The sequence below is a fragment of the Musa acuminata genome, chromosome BXJ1-4 (assembly GCF_036884655.1).
Source record: "Musa acuminata AAA Group cultivar baxijiao chromosome BXJ1-4, Cavendish_Baxijiao_AAA, whole genome shotgun sequence".
Classification (NCBI taxonomy): Eukaryota; Viridiplantae; Streptophyta; class Magnoliopsida; order Zingiberales; family Musaceae; genus Musa; species Musa acuminata.
The window spans coordinates 39034940-39054001 of record NC_088330.1 but is presented as its reverse complement, the minus strand read 5'-3'; the positions used below and the strand labels follow the sequence as shown (position 1 = coordinate 39054001).

Sequence of the window (19062 nt, the reverse complement as noted above, 5' to 3'; positions counted from 1 at the left end):
TAATTAAAAATATTAAAATCTAATAAGATGGATCAAATTAAGGGTCCAACTTATGTCCAGTTGATTGATTAGATTAGCTCATGTAGCCAAGTATAACCTAACACATGTAAAATATGACCCAACTTATGATCAGATCCAGTCCATATGACCAAGTATAATTCAGGTCATATGATTAGATATGACCCTGCTCATATGACTAGATATGATCGAACTTATGTAGTTATGCATGATCAAACTCATATGGTCAGATACGATTTAACTCATATGGTCAAATATAATGCAACTTATGTTGTCAAATATGACTTAGCTCATATAGCCAAGTATGACCTAAACATATGGTTAGGCATGACCCAACTTATGTGACTTAGTATGACCCAACCCATGAGTCAAGCATGACCTAATTCAATGATAAGACTCAGCTCAACTCATGAGTGAAGCTCAGCCTAACTATGTGACTAGTGTTAAATACATTATTGCCCCTCTATCCAACCCATTATACCTTAATTTAATATATTACCTATGACAAGCATGTGCGATGCATGTGCCCATCTAAAACTCAACCTATTTCAATGATAAGACTCGGCTCAACTCATAAGTGAAGCTCAGCCTAACCAAGTATAATCTAACACATGTAAATAGACATAACCTAACCTATGTGGTTAGGTATCAACTAACATATATGATTAGATATGGTCCTGATTAAATATGACTTAACCTTGTGATCAAATATGACTTAATTCATGTGATTAAGTGTGACCCAATCCATGTGACCAAGTACAGGTCATATGATTAGACATGATCCAACTCATATGACTAGATATGATTGAACTTATGTAGTTAGGCATGATCAAACTCATATGATCAGGTACGGTCTAACTTATATGACCAAATATAATGCAACTTATGTTGTCAAATATGACTCAGCTCATATAGCCAAGTATGACCTAACCATATGGTTATGCATGACCCAACTTATGTGACTTAGCATGACTCAACCCACGAGCCAAGCATGACCTAATTCAATAATAAGATTTCGCTCAACTCATGAGTGAAGCCCAGCCTAGCTATGTGACTAGTGTTAAACATATTATTGCCCCTCTATCCAACCCATTATACCTTAACTTAATATGTTACCTATGACATCCATGTGTGACTCATGGGTTGATTTGGTCTGGACTAGCATTACGTTAGTTTAATTTTTCTTCTTTTATTGATTTGAATTTGTTATTTAATTGAATTATATTGGTACTACGAGGAAGTTGAGGTGCACACATGTTTGTAATTAAGTGCTGCACATTTTTCCCTCCTCAGACATACAAATATTATTGAAGCTTCTTTTCGTCATTTGCGTGTTCCAAGAACGGGTTACCGAAGAAGTGCAAAGCAGCACGTCAATGAGTTCATCCCACTAAAACAACAATAGAGAGAAATATTAGCAAACGCAGGCATGGCGAGAAAGCCATGTTCGTTCTCCTACGAAGATGCTTCACCTCAAAGCCCACACGCCACTTGTTTGCATTTTCCTGACGTAACCCATTGCTTATGGCGGTGGATTAATTAGGGTGAAGAAGCTTCGGTCTAACTCTACTCTCCTACTTGTCTCATACATTACTTTCCTTTGCCTATGGATTGCAAGTGCTGCTACCACTAATATATATACTACTATATTAGTTTAGCGAATGTTACTTAATTAGTTAAGATATATTATATATTTAATTATATTTTAATTATGATTATCGATCAATATAAAATTACTTATGACATGATTCTTTAGGAAATAAATTTCATATGAGGGACTCTCCAACTTTCTTATCATATACCATTTGCTCTCGTCTATAAATAGAAAAAAATCTTTTAGCAATTGCATATGATATAATATCTATTCTCAATATTCTTAAGCTTAAGCGAATTTAGTTCTTCTTACAAATCAACATCGTTATAGCTCTTGAATTCTACGAAAGTGTGTTTATAAATCAAACAAAGATTTTTTGAATGACATAGAAAGATATGTAATCCTGATCTTGATCTATCATTATTTGATTTTAATTTTAGATTAATGCCAAATCAAAACTATTTCTACATAAATTAGATTAATGAATATTTGATGAATATTATTTGTAACTTATATATTTAAGTTTTATTTGACTAGTAACTATCAAAGTAACCTAGGATGATAAACCTATGAGATATGAATTATAATAAATATTTTATTATTTATAAGATATTATAAATTATAGTTTATATTATTATATTGGTCTTGTAGTTGATAAAGTGGTATCGATCAATAATTTATAAAATTATATTAAAAAATTAGTCTAATAATGTTGTGAAACTTAAAGCATTAAACATAAATATGGATAAGACTTTTCTCACGTAATTCATTCTTAATTCTCTTCCTCATCAATTTGGCTCATTCAAGATTTTCTATAATATAAAGAAGGATAAAAAATGAGATTTGAATGAATTGTTTAGTATATATATTCTAGAAGAATTAAGGTTAACATAGGAAAGATTTTATAATATTTAAACTACTATTCGAGGAGTTGGTAATAAGAAAGGAAAGTTGAAGTGACACCTTTCAAATAAATTTGTGAGGTTAAGAAATGCCAAGTAGACTAATAAAAAGAAAGTTTTCATAGTGAAAATATTTCTTTTGTGTGAAGAAAGAATATATATATAAAGGACTATGTTAAATGTAAGATTTGGTTCCAAAGAAAGATATAAATATGACCTTTGTATATTTTAAATCAAATATTATAAATGTTCCTTCTAATATTTAGTAAATTGATTCTAGTACTCCAACTTATATTACTAGTAATATATAGAAATTTTTTCACTTTGAAAACTAAAAAAATATGAAAGATTTGTCATTATGAAACATCTTTTCAAAGCGAAAGTGAAAACATTAGGAACCTATCACTTGCACGTAGAGATGAATTATCTTATGGATCTTTTAAACATAAGCTATATTTTTAAAAATTTAGTTTTCCTATTTAGAATGATGAGTTAGAATATTATCTTTCTTTTGAGAATGATAAACTTAGTATAGTTTATAATTCAAGAGATATTATTCTTGTATATTTTATTAGTTATCCAAAAATTTTAAGGGATATAGATTTTATTATCCTTATCATAGTTGAAATTAAGAGACCATAATAGTATTTAGAAACTCATTGAATTATCTAATATTATAAAATAATTAATTATAAATGGATCTTTAAGATAAAATATAACTCAAAGGGTAATATTAAATGATATAAGACGAAACTTATGTCTAAAATTTTTTTTGAAAACGAATGTGTTGACTATAACGAAAATTTTTTTTTTTTCAGTTTCTAAAAAGGACTCATTGAAGATTGTAATGACCTTAATAGTTTGTTATGAACTTAAGTTACATCATATGGATATAAAAATAATATTTTAAAATGATAATTTAAATAAGAAAATCTATATGGAACAACCTAAAGGATTCACAGAAAAAAAAAAAAAGTTAAGCTTATAAATATAGAAAAACTATTTATAGCATTAAACAAGCTTCTAGACAATAATATATAAAGTTTCATAATACTATTACTTTTTTTAAATTAAAAAATGATATATATATATATATATATCCAAGCGAGATAAAATACTTAATAGTTAGAGAAATAGTCCAAAAACAATAAGTGTCAATTAAGAATCTAAGTACCACTTTGATGATTACTAATCTATTTACTAAAACTTTACAGCTTAAAGTGTTTAAGAAACATGTTCTTATAATAGGATTTATAAGCAACCCATAAAAGGTATGATCATGCATATTTAAGTAGATAATATTATTGATATTTTTTATTTAATTAAAATTATTTAATTTTACTATCCAGTTTATATTTATGTTTAATCATTATGACTTGTATTGTTTTAAAATTCATAATTATCTATGAAATGCTTTTCAAAATCTTCAAAACAAAATTAGGCAAAATTATTTTTAAATAAATTTTATTTTATTTATTTTAATTTTAAATTTTTTATATCTTATCAATTAATGGACTGAATAAGAAAATGATAGATTATATAATTCTATTTAATTAGGTAAGATATATTATAAATTTAATTATATTTTAATTATGATTATCGGTCAATAAAAAGTAAGTACCTAAATTAATTGGAGGGATTCTCTTACTTTATTATCATAAACCTTTTATTCTCGCTTATAAATAAATAATACCTAGAGATACACATAATATGATATCTATTTTCAACTTTCATAAGTTTCTGTTCGCTTATAGTGGTTTGTGAAGGATAAAAATAAAGAAGAAGATGAGTTTAATTTTTATTGCAGAACTGCATTGTTCTAGCTTTTGGATCGTACGATGATATATTTGTCGATCAAATAAAGATTTTTTGAATAATATTGAGAGGTGCGTAATAATGATCTTAATCTATTATTGTTTAATTTTGATTTTGATATTAATTTTTTACATAATAATAATATAATTATAATTTTTATACTTACACATACTGATTCGGCCATCCTCACATGACCAAAGTTTGCTTGGTCTTCCCATGACCCTTTTTCAAATGAAACTCTTAAGCAAGATGTTAGATCCTTCTCACTTTTCATGTCTTTTGATAACTTCTACCCAAAGCTTATAGTACTTAAGAACAGTGGTAAATGCATATATACTAGCAAAAACATCCCACCAATTGTAATTAAATTGAGGTTGGATTTAGGGTCTGTTAAATCAAGCCATCACATTCCTAAGATAATTGACCTGTTAATTAAACAATGGCATGTTTTATTCCAAGGGCTTCCGATTGAAACCAGTGAGGCATTCAGGACCACAGAATCACTAGGCTGTATTATCTATGTTACCTAACATGATTTGACCAACTGTGCTAAATAGTATTACTTGAGCAAACGTAGTTGACCATCCCAAATCAATTCAGCGGAATACAGCTTGAAACAAGAATTGGGCCGTGGTATGTGGCTTTAGATATAATAAATTCGACTCACAAAGGCAAAGGCATGTGATGCACAGCCATAATAGATTAACAACAAGTGGGAGGAAGACTATTCTTGAAAAAGTCAATCACAGTATAATTCTTTAGATTCATCTTTTAAGTATCATCTAGTCCATGTTTGGAAACAAGCATGTTCTTGTCGTTAATGAGCAGTAATTAACGGGCGCTTTAGATCATTCAACAAGCCTATCATGGTCGTGCATGTTGGATGCGTAGTTAATATACAGCTGAAGCCTAAAGAACATGAACGGTCATCTCTCTCTCTCTCTCTCTCTCTCTCTCTCTCTATGTATCATGCATGAACAGCCCGATTCTGTCGATCCCAATCCTTCAGAGTAAAGTCAACTGAGTGGACCAAAAGTTAATACAATCTCTCTCACCAACGGAACTTTCCAGAGACAATATCTAAGGATTAGAACTTTCCAGAGACAATATCTAAGGATTCTTCGGAAGGAATAAAAGCGAGGCGTAATCCAACCATTCCGAGGCACCCACCAGTGGCTATATAAGGGCTCGCTCTGAATCGCTCCACAGCATCACAAGAATCAAGCACGATACTTGTGCCCACAGTGATGGCTTCCAAGGCTCTCTTCGTCTTCTTCCTCCCTTTGGTTCTCTCTCCCTTCTTCTCAGGCTGTGCGGAGGCCCAAGGCGGCCTACGTGTTGGGTACTACAACCAGAAATGCCCTAAAGCCGAGGCCATCATTAATGCTGAGATGAGGAAGATCATCAAGTACGCACCAAGTCTTGGCGGTCCACTGCTGAGGTTGCACTTCCATGATTGTTTTGTAAGGGTGAGTGTTCTTGAGGCACCTGTGTGCATTTTCCAAGGATCAACGCGGCTAACCCAAGTTTTCTCTGCATGCAGGGATGCGATGCTTCAGTTCTACTGAACTCTGCTAACGGGCAGGCAGCCGAGAAGGACGGGATTCCGAATCAAAGCCTCGGAGGGTACGGCGTGATCGATGTTGTGAAGGTCAAGCTCGAGAAGGCTTGCCCAGGGGTCGTCTCCTGCGCCGATATCCTCGCCCTTGTGGCCAGGGACGTGGTAGCTTTGGTAAGCCAATCGAAACACGAAACCATATGATGATTTCAATGACTGCTTGTCTAATGGCTCTCTCTCTCTCTCTCCGCCTTCAGAGCAAAGGCCCTTATTGGCAGGTACCGACTGGGCGAAGAGATGGCACGGTATCGATCGCCAGTGAGGCCTTTCAGCTGCCGCGACCCACCGACGGAATCTCTCAGCTGATCCAAAATTTTGCTGGCAAGGGATTAAGTGTGCAGGACCTCGTAGTTCTATCAGGTAAGCGGACTCTGGATTTAAGTCTGAGCTATTCATGTACAGATTACTAACGATACTGTTCTTCTTTGCTGAGTAGGTGCACACACGATCGGGGTCTCTCACTGTTCCTCCTTCTCCAGCCGCATCTACGGCTCCGATCCCAGCATCGACCCCAAGTACGCAGCAACGCTAAGGATGAAGTGCAAACCCAAGGACCTGACCACCCTCGTGCAGATGGATCCTGGGAGCGTCACCACGTTCGACACGGGGTACTACAAGCAGGTGTCGGGGAATAGAGGGCTGCTCAACTCCGACGCGGCTCTGCTGCAGAACCCGCAAACGAAAGCGTACGTGCTGCGCCAGGCGACTGGATCTGCGTCGGAGTTCTTCAAGGATTTCGGCGACTCCATGGTCAAAATGGGGAACATTGGCGTGCTCACCGGCGCAGCGGGACAGATCAGGAAGAAGTGTTTTGCTGTTAATTAGCTTCGTTGATTTGCTCTAACAATAACGGAGGAGATCCACCAGTGCATTGGGTTCCTTCTTTCGAGAATAAAACTCAGCTTTTTATAATATTCCACTTGTGTCTTGTTTTGATCTTTGCATGCCGTAATATATGCATGGCAATGGCTGCATCACGAGGAGGAAGTAAGATGGAGTGGTATACGTGAGAATGGGCTTTCATATGAATCCAATTCAGGAATATAAACTACAATCTAAGAACTTAAGTTATATAGAGTGTACAAATGGAATCAAAAAATCAAATCTAATTGGAATCGACCCATCTAGAATCGATTCAATCCTATAGACCAATTTAGAGAAAAAAGAAAAATAATAAATATAGGATTGAGCGTTGATGGAGAATACAATGTCAGCTAACATGTGATTGTAACGTGGGACCCGAGTCACCCTCATTGTAATCCAAATCAGAAATATAAACTATGATTTAAGAACTTGAGTTATATAGAGTATTCAAATGGAATAAAAAAATCAAACCTAATTGTAATCGAACCTGCAATCCTTAGGTTATATAGAGTGTTCAAATGGAACTAAAAAATCAAACCTAATTGGAATCGAACCCACAATCCAATAGATCAATCTAGAGAATAAATAAATAAATAAATAAAAATACAAAGTTCAAAGTATACCAACATAAGATTTCTCATCTGTTATCTATTATGCTAAGAAAGGCAATCATAAGCTTTTTCTCATTCATTATGATGAGAAAAATAATCACATGCTTTCTTTTCATCTATAATAATGAGGAAGGTAATCACAAACTATATTCTCATCATTTAATATATATAAAAAATATCTTAAACCTAAAACTCCTTTTGAATAACTCAAACTCATATTTAGGGATCTCGGTTTACTAATTTGAGTATGAAAGAGGCCAGGTCGGGAAATCTCTCCCGACCTCAGTTTTCATGTAGGTGACACCTTGGGAGCATGATATTCCTACCTCGGAGATACCTCGTACAATTTTATGCATATGAGTCTAAACCACATCAAGCTGACAAAGATATCAATGATATTTTTCCTAATATTTTGGCACTAGAAAGGGGCCCCAAAGTCATAGAAACGTCCACATATTAACCCTTTCAATGAATTCTTGAGTGAGGGAGCCTTTTTTGTATGTGGATGTAAACATTTCAGCTCAAATGTTGACATAATATAGGCATCTATTCAATAACCCAAGCCTCTTACTCCCAGAGGTAATTTCGAGCCACCTACTCGTCCCCATTAAAGTATTTTTGAACTTCACCCAATAAGTACAAATGTTAATGGGTATAATGCAAGTTGTTATTCCACTCTTGCCCTAGCTAGCCTAACAAGCAATGCAACTATCTCGATTGTGGTTAGTAATTCAATTGCCACTAGTACTAGTGGCCAACAAAGAGACCCTAATAAAATAAAAGGGGATAGCAAAGTGATACCTTACCCTGGTTCATAGATAAGATATCCTTGTTCAACGATAAACCATCCCAATAGTAGAGGCCAAGGACATCAACTATGGCAACCTACTTGGCCACCATAGTGTAAGAAAATCTAAGGGTGACATCATATGCGTAGCGGAAGAACAGAAACAAAAATCTTATAATTTCATAAAAGGTTTCATCATCATACGAAGATCGGTGTGCAAAAACCTACGAAACTAAAAACTACATATAAGATAATTATGTTACTTAGGGAGATTATATATCTCTGAAATCCTATAGATCTGTGGGAGAGAGGATGAAAGAGGTCAACTATCCTCCTCTCTAGCAATGATCCACATGATAGGGGTTGTGAAGACACTCCTTGAATCCCTACCCAAATCTCCGCATGCCCCAAGTGAGGGGCTACTAGTTGAGGAGGAGAATGAGAGAAGAGAATAAGAGATGATAGCCAAAATGGTCTAGTCCATAGCTCTTTAGTTCCCTCCTATTTATTAAGGCTGTTTATCAACTTAACCTTAATGGATCCTGTCATATTGGATATTGGATCTTCATCTAACTACCTAAGCCTCTTAAATTAATGGGTCTCTATCCAATAATATCTAATTGGCTCTTATTAGATCTTATTCATATGATCCAATAATTCGGGGGCTTATTAAGTATCTAACAAGATAGGGGCTCTTGTAGATATCTCACATTCGAGCATCTACTTGTCATAACACCTATTATATGTATATAACCCTCTAGGTCCAATATCAAGTTGGTCATAAGTCATATCTATTAGAACTCATTTTGGCTCAGTAAATTATTATTAATTCACTCAACTCATTGACTACATATATATTCTGCCACTACGTTGTAGTCCTCAAACGATATAGGAGAATCCAATCTTTTAGACATGTATGTCCTTAGATATCATATATCTATAGTCTTTCATCCATCTAATAACCCAGAGATCACATACCAGGTATGGTGCTGTCAAACTCATATAGTTTCTACTTGAGTCTCACTCTAATCGGATTCTCTCAAAGAACTCTTTCTTTCTTAATCTGAATGTCCCTGGTAAGGATTTCTTAGAGGATGCTTTTAATGGGAGGAATTCTCTTAATAATTTATCCTAGACCCTTTGCTCTCGCCTATAAATAGATATGACCTTTAGGGACTGGATGATCGATGTTACGCATCTCATAGAAGACATAGTTGAGGGATACAATCTCTCTCTCAACCCTCCCTAACCATCAATCTAAGTGATCTTATGAAAGAATAGGAAGAGAGGAAAATAATCTAGTTCTCTTTACATATTGACAACAATCTTGGATCTAAAGACGGTGCCTTTGCAGATCACACGGAGATCCCTTTTTTAGATGACATTAAAAAGTATGTATCATAAAACCAGATCTAATATTATTTGATTTCAATACTAGTATAAAAGATTATTTTTTATATTTAATATATTCTATTATAGATTTTATGCTAACAATTGATATCAGAGCTAGGTTTTTGAGATCAAATATATTAGATCTATTATTTTTGTTTGCAATACTTAAATGATCCATATTTTATCGATCTATATTCCTATCTATTTTGTTTTGTACTTTGCTTGCTAGTAATGTTACATTTGTTGTAAAGGTGATCTCCAATGATAACGAGGTAGTAATGGTCGTCACCGACTTTGCTGCGTACGACCAACGAATCAGATGGCAGTAGGCAATTTACGCATCGTAGCATCCATCACACAAGTGGCAGCCACTTGTGGGCATAGGCCAAGTGCTAGGCTGATCACGCAGGAAGCCGCACAAGTGGCAGCACACATATGCGATGGTCACACATGGGCAGAACCCATGTCCAAGCGACGACCGTGCATCAATAGTCCTTGTAAGGTTGGTTGCCACTCCTGATAATTGGTTATGTTAGATCTGAAATTTTCAGACCTATAAATCTAGTATCATAGAGTGGAGTACTCATACATGACATCTTTGGTATCTTAGATATAAAAATCAAATACATCACTAAGATGACGGAATCATTGTATGACAATAAGACATTATCAACTATCTAACATTTCGTGAGCAAATCAATAAATGAACTCATTCTCCAATGAGCACTTGCATTATATCCCTAGTGTCCCTACACGAGCAGCTATGAGACCAATTACCTCCATCATATAGATAGGTATACAGTACACTAATATGTCTGGTTATCTCGATGTCCCTCTCAAGTAACATATAACCGGGAATATTTAAGATATATGTTTAAATGTGAATCGGTCTGGTTATCATGATCTCATCATGATCCGATTCCCATTGTACAAATCCATGGACATCACTATATATATATATATATATATATATATATATATATATATATATATAATGATAAAATATTAAATAATATAATAAATAAAAAAAAGTGTATATCATGTCACACATGCATCACTCACGTGACGCTCATGGCGACAGCGATGGTAAAAAGTGTATGACACCTATGACTAGTATGTAGCTCCCGAGCTACATCAACCAGGACTCTGGAGGTGACAGCGATGGTAGAAAGTCCTTCACCCTCAACTAGCTCTTCAAGCACATTGGTGACGCTCATGGCGATGTTGTTGAGATTGATGGCTATGCCTCCCCGAAGCACAAAGTCCTCGAGCTTGATGACTTCGCCCTTGGAGCGTGAAGAAGCATTAGAAGTTGTAGCTCTTATACAAGAATGACCTCACCATCACTCTCGCAACCAACCTTGAGCTACCAAAGGCAATCTCCAAGATCAAGATTCTATTGAATTCCATCTTTAACAAGGTGAGGGAAGGGGAGATCTTCATAGTGCTGGAGTTGAATGGCTCTAGCAAGTCCACTCTAATTGATGCCTTTGAGAACTATATCATGTGGGAGAACCTATAGGGTCCCATCACTTTCAACAACGAGAAGCTTGAGGGGTGGCTTCTCGAGGTGATCTCTACTTACGTTATACAAAATGACATTCTACAGCCCATGCTCATCATGAAAGAGACCTTGATATTCTCTATAAAGTTTCGACTACCATAGTTGAGAAAAACATGACCCACGTAAAATAAAATCTATCATGATAAAGGGAGCTCCCACAATAATAGGAGCACTTGAAATCCATCGTAATAGAGGAAGGACTCGAAACCTGTCGTAATGGGAGAATCCAAAATCTATCACGGTGGAGAGAAGACTTGAAGTCCATTAACGTAGGCAATCTGGTTATGTATAACTTGTCTCTTGGATATCATATGAAAATCACATGTGTTAATTAATGATATCCTCCCTGTCAAATAGTAAAGTTCTTGAAAAAACGAGATACTTTCCAACAAAAAATTAAAAATAAGTGTTTTCTTAAGAATTGGCCGAATTAAGTTCATTTTTCAACGTCAGCGTAACAACCAAAGACAAGAAAATACAGCATGATGTGGAAAGTTATAATGTAATCAATGCTTATTGTTGTGTACACAGATGCACAGAATGAATGGTCAACGCCCTAAGCATCAAAGAAGGGGTACAACTCATATCTTATATTACAGCTGCCGCCTACCACCCTTCCTCCTCGCTTCCCATCGCAGCAGCTGGGAAGCTCACCAATGACGGCTTCGAGGCACTTCTTGCAGTCACCGCCAGATAGATCTTTCGTACACTGAACCAATCCGTAGAGCTCTTGCGACTCTCCGATCTCCATCTCTCCGGTGGCAAACAACAGCGGCGAGATGTACGCCTTCTGCTTCAGCCTGTTCATCAAGTTCTCCACCTTGCCATCGAACATGACAGCGTCAGAAACGTTCTCCCTGTTCCACATGTAGAACCTATGGTCAAAGTCGATCTCCCCGAAGAACTCGACGTCCGAGTACCGCAACATGCACTCATCGAACCATATGATCCCGTCCTTGTTGTTGGGGCACAAATCGCGGACTCGTGCGCCGGCTGTGCGGACGCACGTCGTGCACGCTGTGCTCTTGATGTCGCCCCGACACAGTGCGAGCCCGTTCGCCCTAGCACCGCCTTGGCCGACGGAGCCAAGCGCGAAGCCGATGGGTGAGGCTTTTGTAGCAAGCATGAACATGAGTTGACGCAAGTTGTCGCCGAAGGCGTCGTTTGCCGTGTAGTTTCTAGAGGTCGAGCAAACAGCGTAGAGAGGATCGACTGCGGCGACGCCAAATGATACGTGGAGGAGAAGAGCCAAGGAGAGGAGGCGAAGACGAGACGACGACGACGACGGAAGGAGATGCATGTTGTGAGGAGAGCTGTCGAGTACTTGTTCGGAAGGGCAATTCTAAAGCGTTTTATAGGCGAATGTGTTTGAAAGCGTCATGAGGTCAAGCACAAAGATGCAGAAGCTTTCTTCGACGAAGGGGTCCAACTGCGGATAGCTAGTCAAGTTGGATATTTCTTGCATGGAAAAAGTCAATTGATTCGCTTGGATCAAAGAGTAGGTAAAGGTGGTGTTTGGAGCAATGATTATTTAATGATTTGATGATTGAGATGCTACATGTGATTGAGAATTGTATGAGAAGAAAGCTCTGTCATCCACTTCTATTCTTTCCATTGTAGACTTATTATATTCTCCATTCCTTCCATGACCAACTGATGAACACATGCAAAGAGACGATACTTCGAGAGAGAATAAGAAGAAGAGAGAATAGACCAGATTTTTTGTTTGTTTGGATCAGTAGAACAGACCAGAAACGAGCGACTGCTTAGAAATCTATTCTTTCTGTATTAAAGAAAATGAGATCTAGAAAGAATCAACAGATTAAATTGGTGTTTTGTGATGGCCAAACAGCAAGAAAGATGCTACAGACTAAACGGACAAAGATAAGAGGCAGGCGAGTCTGTGAGATATAGTAGAATAAGATCTTCCACTAAAGTCCAAGGTAGGTCGGTCGACACCCCCTCAGAAGATGACGGCACTAGACCCATCTCTCTCTCTCTCTCTCTCTCTCTCTCTCTCTCTCTCACTCGCTGTAGGGCACTAGTTTGCGTAAGCCTCATCAACTCCTGCACAGGCTAAGGGATTTTGACCATCAATGGATGGATAAAGAAACAAGAAAAAGGAGGACAAATGCCACGCTTCTACGGATGGAGTGCATTCTTTTTACTTTTTCCTGAGGATAATTGCAGGGAGTCAAGAGAGCATTAATCTCTCTGAAATATGTGTATTATTGCGGTTGGGTAATTACTTCTGAGATGATAATTTTAGAAGAAACAGTAATTACTCTGTTGAGCAGTTATGGATCACTTGTGCAAAAAACAAAATTAAGGATAGCATGTTTTTCGAGAATAGAAAGTTTAGTGGAAGTAAAATATGTTCAATTGTATAAGATAAAAGAAGATGAATAAATAAAATAATCTTATATTATTATGAAGAATTTAAGAAGATAGATTATATATATTAGATGTAGCATTCAATCTATATGTTTAGATTAAAATGATATCAAATTTGAGATCATTTGGATTGGGACCCACGAGGAAAGGACGCGCAAACACTAAGCCCACGTAAGTCCGTCGTGAACACTCAAGCCGTTCCCCAAAGTCACGAAAGACGCACACCAATATTAACGGTGAACTATTACTTCCCCCTCCTTCCTTGAGGAGCTCAGCAAAACACCACCATGTCCTCCTCCTCCTTGGCTGCCTCTCTTCCATTGCTGCTGTTAGTTCTGCTTGTAGTAGCTTTGAATCCCACCAAAACCTATTCCCAGGATGAACCCATCCTCACGGACTGCGGCGACACCAACTACACCGTCCCCGGCCCCTTCGCCTCCAACCTGGCCTCCCTCCTCTCCAACCTCACCTCCTCCACCAGCGGCTTCGCCACCGCCGTCTCCGACGCCGCCTCCCCCTCCGCCGCGGCCTACGGCCTCGCCCAGTGCCGCCTCGACGCCACCCCCAGCCAGTGCGCCTCCTGCCTCAACAGCTCCGCCACTGCCGCTCCCGCCCGCTGCCCCCTCCGCACCTCCGCCGCCGTCCGCTTCGACTACTGCCTCCTCCGCTACTCCGACCGCGACTTCTTCTCCCAGCTCAATGACGACAGCATCAACCGTCTGATCAACTCCGAGAACGTCACGGACCCGACGGTGTTCAACAGCCGTTTGCGGGACCTGATGTACGACATCGCGTCGCAGGCGGCGGCCAAGACATCGAGGTCCGGGGTAGGGATCACCAACTACTCCGACTTTGGGAACATCTACGGCATGGTGCAGTGCACGCGCGACCTGTCGCAGGATGATTGCTCGTTGTGTCTCCAGCAAGCGTTGGCATTCCTTCCCTACGGTAGGATAGGGGGACAGGTGGTGAAGGTGAGCTGCGCTGTTAGGTTTGAGATCGCGCCTTTCTTCTCCTTCTCCGTCATCTCTCCTCCGCCATCGCCACCGTCGCCTCCTCCGTCGTCGCCATCAGCTGGCACCAAGTCTGGTAAGTCGATCAACAAGTGAAGTTTCGTAGAGGTTCCTACTTCGTCCATGTTTCCAATTTTGCCAATCAGCACCAACCAACGAAACAATCAATTTAGTCAACATGGAAAAGTTGGCATTCATGCCATGATTTTTGTTGCATCGTTGCATCTCTTTTCCATGGTCAACAAAGAAGACCTAAAACGTGGGGAATTGCTTTTGAATAGTCTTGTCACCTTTCCACCCATTCAACAATGAAAAGTCTCATAGAACTTTCAAAGATCACTTTAATCGTAAATTAGGAAACATAAATGTCACCTATTATATGTTCATTAGGTTTACATTCTCAAGATGTTTTCTTTGCTTAAAGATCTTCACATATGAGAACTTTTAAAGATCTCAAGGGTTTAAATATGTGCACATATAACAAGACTAGTGTCTAAATTTTGATTCTTAAGCATCAGTTTACAGTTAATCACTTCCCTTTTTTTTGTAGGAAAAAGCAAAAACACCTCGAGAACAGTTCTCATCATATCCATTCCTATCGCTGCTTCAGCAGTGCTCATCGTTGCCATTTGTCTCTGCATACGACGAAGCAAACCAATTAAAAGAAGACTTCGTAAGTTGCAGCAGTACTATTATCTCTGAACACAGAGATGATCACTGTTTTCTTCTCCGTTTAAAGCCTGTAGTCATGTTGAATCTGTCGTAGCAGGGCGCAATTACGAAGAAGTCAGAAGTGTGGAATCTCTACTATTTGATTTGGCCACACTTAGATCTGCCACAAACAACTTCTCTGATGCAAATAAGCTTGGAGAAGGTGGATTTGGACCAGTTTACAAGGTGCCCATTCGTCTCGAAGTCTAAAATTGCTGCATGAGGAAGCAGTTGACTAGTTTATGCGTTTGATTTCATCTGTCCTGTGCAGGGAACACTTGCGAATGGAGATGACATAGCTGTGAAAAGGCTTTCAAGGAGCTCAGGACAAGGGTTGGTAGAGATGAAGAACGAAGTGATTCTCGTTGCTAGATTACAGCACAGAAACCTTGTGAGATTACTGGGCTGTTGCTTAGAGGAGGAAGAAATGCTTCTCGTCTATGAGTACCTTCCCAACACAAGTCTTGACAAATGGCTATTTGGTATGTCTCTATGTAAAGGATAAGAACATCTCCTAAGCTCTCACGGCAAGTATATAGTCAACCTCTTCTTTCTAATGTCAATGGAGCAGATCCTAACAGGAGGGGGTCATTAGACTGGGCGAGGAGGTACAAGATAATTGAAGGGATCGCTCGTGGTCTCCTCTATCTTCACGAAGATTCACGACTGAGGATAGTGCATAGGGATCTCAAAGCAAGTAATATCTTGTTGGATGGGGAGATGAACCCTAAGATCTCAGACTTCGGCCTCGCGAAGCTGTTCAACATCGACGAGACGCAGGGGAATACTAGCCGAATCGCCGGTACATAGTAAGTAGCATTTCTTGTTCTCATCCTGCGAAGAACGAACTCTTTATCAAAACAATGATGTCTCGTCGATTTCATCAGTGGATATATGGCACCGGAGTACGCAATGCATGGGTTCTTCTCGGCCAAATCAGATGTGTTCAGCTACGGCGTGCTAATTCTGGAGATCTTGACGGGCCAGAAGAATAGTGGTCATCAGGGATCTGGGAGATTTCTAGACCTGCTCAGCTACGTAAGAGATCATATTTCCCTTACAGATTACGATAGCTTCAGTGCCTGACACAGTTGATCGATGCCATAGGTCTGGAGCCATTGGAACAGAGGGATGGCGTTGCAGGTGGTCGACCGAAGCCTGCACGAGCAGTACGGACCACAGGAAGCACTGAGATGCATGCACATCGGTCTGCTGTGTGTCCAAGAAGAGCCGGCGGAGAGGCCGGGCATGGCATCTGTGGTGCTTATGCTCAGTAGTGCCTCTGTCACTCTCCCCACCCCTTCACCACCTGCTTTTTACGTCCATGGCAGCTCGATCCAAGAGGCGGCGGATCTGCTCGAGGCAGACAGGGCGGCTCAGCTGCCTGTAAAAGAAAGATGGTCGGAAAATGAAGTCTCCATCTCTGAGATGGAGCCACGATAGTAGAAGCTGTTGAAGAAGAACATGTAACTATTATTTCCCTTTTCAAATAATGGAAACCGTCGTTCCACCGTTGTATGAATAAAAACTGGCATCAATCTCTCTATGTTTCCATAAACCACTAGTGAAGAACTATTGGAAGTTATTATGCTTCTACAATAGTTTAGTTGAGTTTTTCAGGCTAATATGTGGGCACAGTTATTTTGTGTCTTGAACGTGACTATTTTCTTCTCATGCGGATTGGATTATTCATTTCGGATATATTTGGCACGTGCCTCTATTGTGGCCTTTATTGTGGTATATTTCTTTTCACGTAAATCGAAATTTTTTTATTCATATTTCTCGAGCACATTTAACATGTACCTTTATCATGATAGGATTTTTCTTATGCTGATCAGGTTTTTCTAATTCACTCATCTCTAGCATATTTGGTCAATGTCTCTATTGTAGTAGATTTCTTTACACGTGGGTTGTGTTATCTTCACTCATGCATCTCAGGCACGTTTGACCTGTGCCTTTATTATGGTGGGTTTCTTCTTACACGGTGAGTTATCCAGATTCACGCATCTCAAACACATTCATTCTATGTCTCTATTGTAACAAATTTCTTCTCATGCAGATCATATTTCTCTGACTCACGTATTTCAAGTATATTTTGCATGTGTGTTAACCGTGATAGATTTCTTCTTACATGGGTCAGATTTTTTTAACTCATGTATCTTGGGCATATTTGACATGTATCTCCACCACAATGAATTTTTTATCATATGGGTTGGCTATCCTCGACTCGCACCTTAGCAACATTTGGCATGTGCCTCGATCGTGGCAAATTTCTTTTCATATGAATTATGTTTTCTCAACTCATGCGTCTTAGACACATTTAGCCCATACTTCTACCATAGTAAATTTCTCCTCATGCGGGTTAGGTTTTTCCGACTCACATATCTCAAGTATATTTACCTTATTCCTCCTACATAGCGAATTTCTTCTTACATAAGTCCAAATTTTCTAACTCATGTATCTCAGGCACATTTAGCCTATATTTTCACCATGGCGAACTTCTTCTCATGCGAGTCAGGTTTTTCTGCCTTACATGTATTGAATACATTTGACCTGTGCTTGCACCATAACAAATTTCTCATCACGTGGGTCAGGTTTTCTCAACTCATACGTCTCGGGCACATTTGGCCCGTGCCTCTACCGTAGTGGATTTCTTCTTACATGGGTCGAGTTTTTCCAATTTACATATCTCGACTACATTTGGCATATGCATTTATTATAGTATATTTCTTTTCATGTGGGTTAGATTTTTCGACTCACGTGTCTCGAGCACATTTGGCACGTACTTCTATAATATTTTTGTCATAGTAGATTTCTCCTCAGGTGAGTCAGGTTTTTCCGACATGTGTCTCAGGTACATTTGGCTTACACCTTCACCATAATAGATTTTTTCTCACATGGGTTAGGTTTTTTTGACTCATGCATCTTTGACACATTTGACCTACACCACCATCATGGTAGATTTCTTCTCATACAAGTCAAGTTTTTTGGTGTCACGCATCTCAGACACATTTGGCCTATGCCTCTGACATGATGGGTTTCTTCTCATGCAAGTCAAGTTTTCCCGACTCATAAATCTCGGTTACATTTGGCATATGCCTCTGTCATGGTAGATTTCTTCTCATACAAGTTAAGTTTTTCTAACTTACGCATCTTAGACACATTTGGCCTAAGCCTCTGCCATAGCAGGTTTCTTCTTACGCATTTGAGACATTTGGCCTATGTCTCAGACACATTTGGCCTATGCCTTCCTCATGGTAGATTTCTTCTCATACGGGTTAAGTTTTATCGACTCATGCATCTCGGGTACATTTGGCCTATGTCTCTATTATGGCTGATTTCTTGTCATAAGAGTCGGGTTTTCTTTACTCATGCATCTCGAATACATTTGGCCTGTGCCTTCTTTGTGACAAATTTTATCATGTGCATTAGGTTTTCTCAACTCATGCATCTCGAACAAATTTGGTATGTTCCTCAACCATGGCAAATTTCTTCTCATGCAGGTCTAGTATTCTCGACTCTCACATCTCGAGTACATTAGGCTTACGCCTTTGTCGTGATAGATTTCTTATCACTCGCTTCAGGTTTTCTTAACTCACATCTTGGGCATATTTGGCCTATGCCTCTATCATGGTGGATTTCTTCTTTGATCAGGATTTTCTAACTTATGCGTCTTGAGCACATTTGACCTATACTTTTATCGTGATGGGTTTTTTCTCAAGTGGGTCGGGTTTTCTCGACTTATGTGTCTTTGGTACATGTGGCCTATGTCTCTATCA

General features: G+C 38.6%; 3 protein-coding genes across 4 annotated transcripts; 2 read left to right on the top strand and 1 right to left on the bottom strand.

The window, feature by feature from the left end:
- The first annotated feature begins 5509 nt into the window (after window positions 1-5509).
- On the top strand, window positions 5510-6875 carry LOC135672607 (peroxidase 1-like). Its single transcript, XM_065181102.1, has 4 exons — window positions 5510-5798; window positions 5873-6061; window positions 6145-6307; window positions 6384-6875. Exons 1-4 carry the CDS (start codon window positions 5577-5579, stop codon window positions 6770-6772), a joined length of 963 nt encoding a protein of 320 aa, XP_065037174.1. The 5' UTR covers window positions 5510-5576; the 3' UTR covers window positions 6773-6875.
- A 4776-nt stretch (window positions 6876-11651) lies between these two features.
- LOC103982860 (antimicrobial ginkbilobin-2-like protein) lies at window positions 11652-12500 on the bottom strand. Its single transcript, XM_009399911.3, has one exon. The coding sequence runs from the start codon at window positions 12463-12465 to the stop codon at window positions 11722-11724; it is 744 nt and encodes a 247-aa protein (XP_009398186.1). The 5' UTR covers window positions 12466-12500; the 3' UTR covers window positions 11652-11721.
- A 1296-nt stretch (window positions 12501-13796) lies between these two features.
- Window positions 13797-16868, top strand: LOC135666221 (cysteine-rich receptor-like protein kinase 44). Of its 2 annotated transcripts, none has more exons than XM_065177791.1 (7): window positions 13797-14648; window positions 15123-15249; window positions 15319-15469; window positions 15555-15765; window positions 15855-16092; window positions 16171-16321; window positions 16391-16868. In XM_065177791.1, the coding sequence occupies exons 1-7, from the start codon at window positions 13847-13849 to the stop codon at window positions 16724-16726; spliced, it is 2016 nt and encodes a 671-aa protein (XP_065033863.1). In that variant the 5' UTR covers window positions 13797-13846; the 3' UTR covers window positions 16727-16868. The 2 variants fall into 2 exon arrangements, with proteins under 2 accessions (XP_065033863.1, XP_065033869.1); XM_065177797.1 differs by having other exon boundaries at window positions 13799-14648; window positions 15123-15245; window positions 15342-15469.
- The last annotated feature ends 2194 nt before the right edge of the window (window positions 16869-19062 follow it).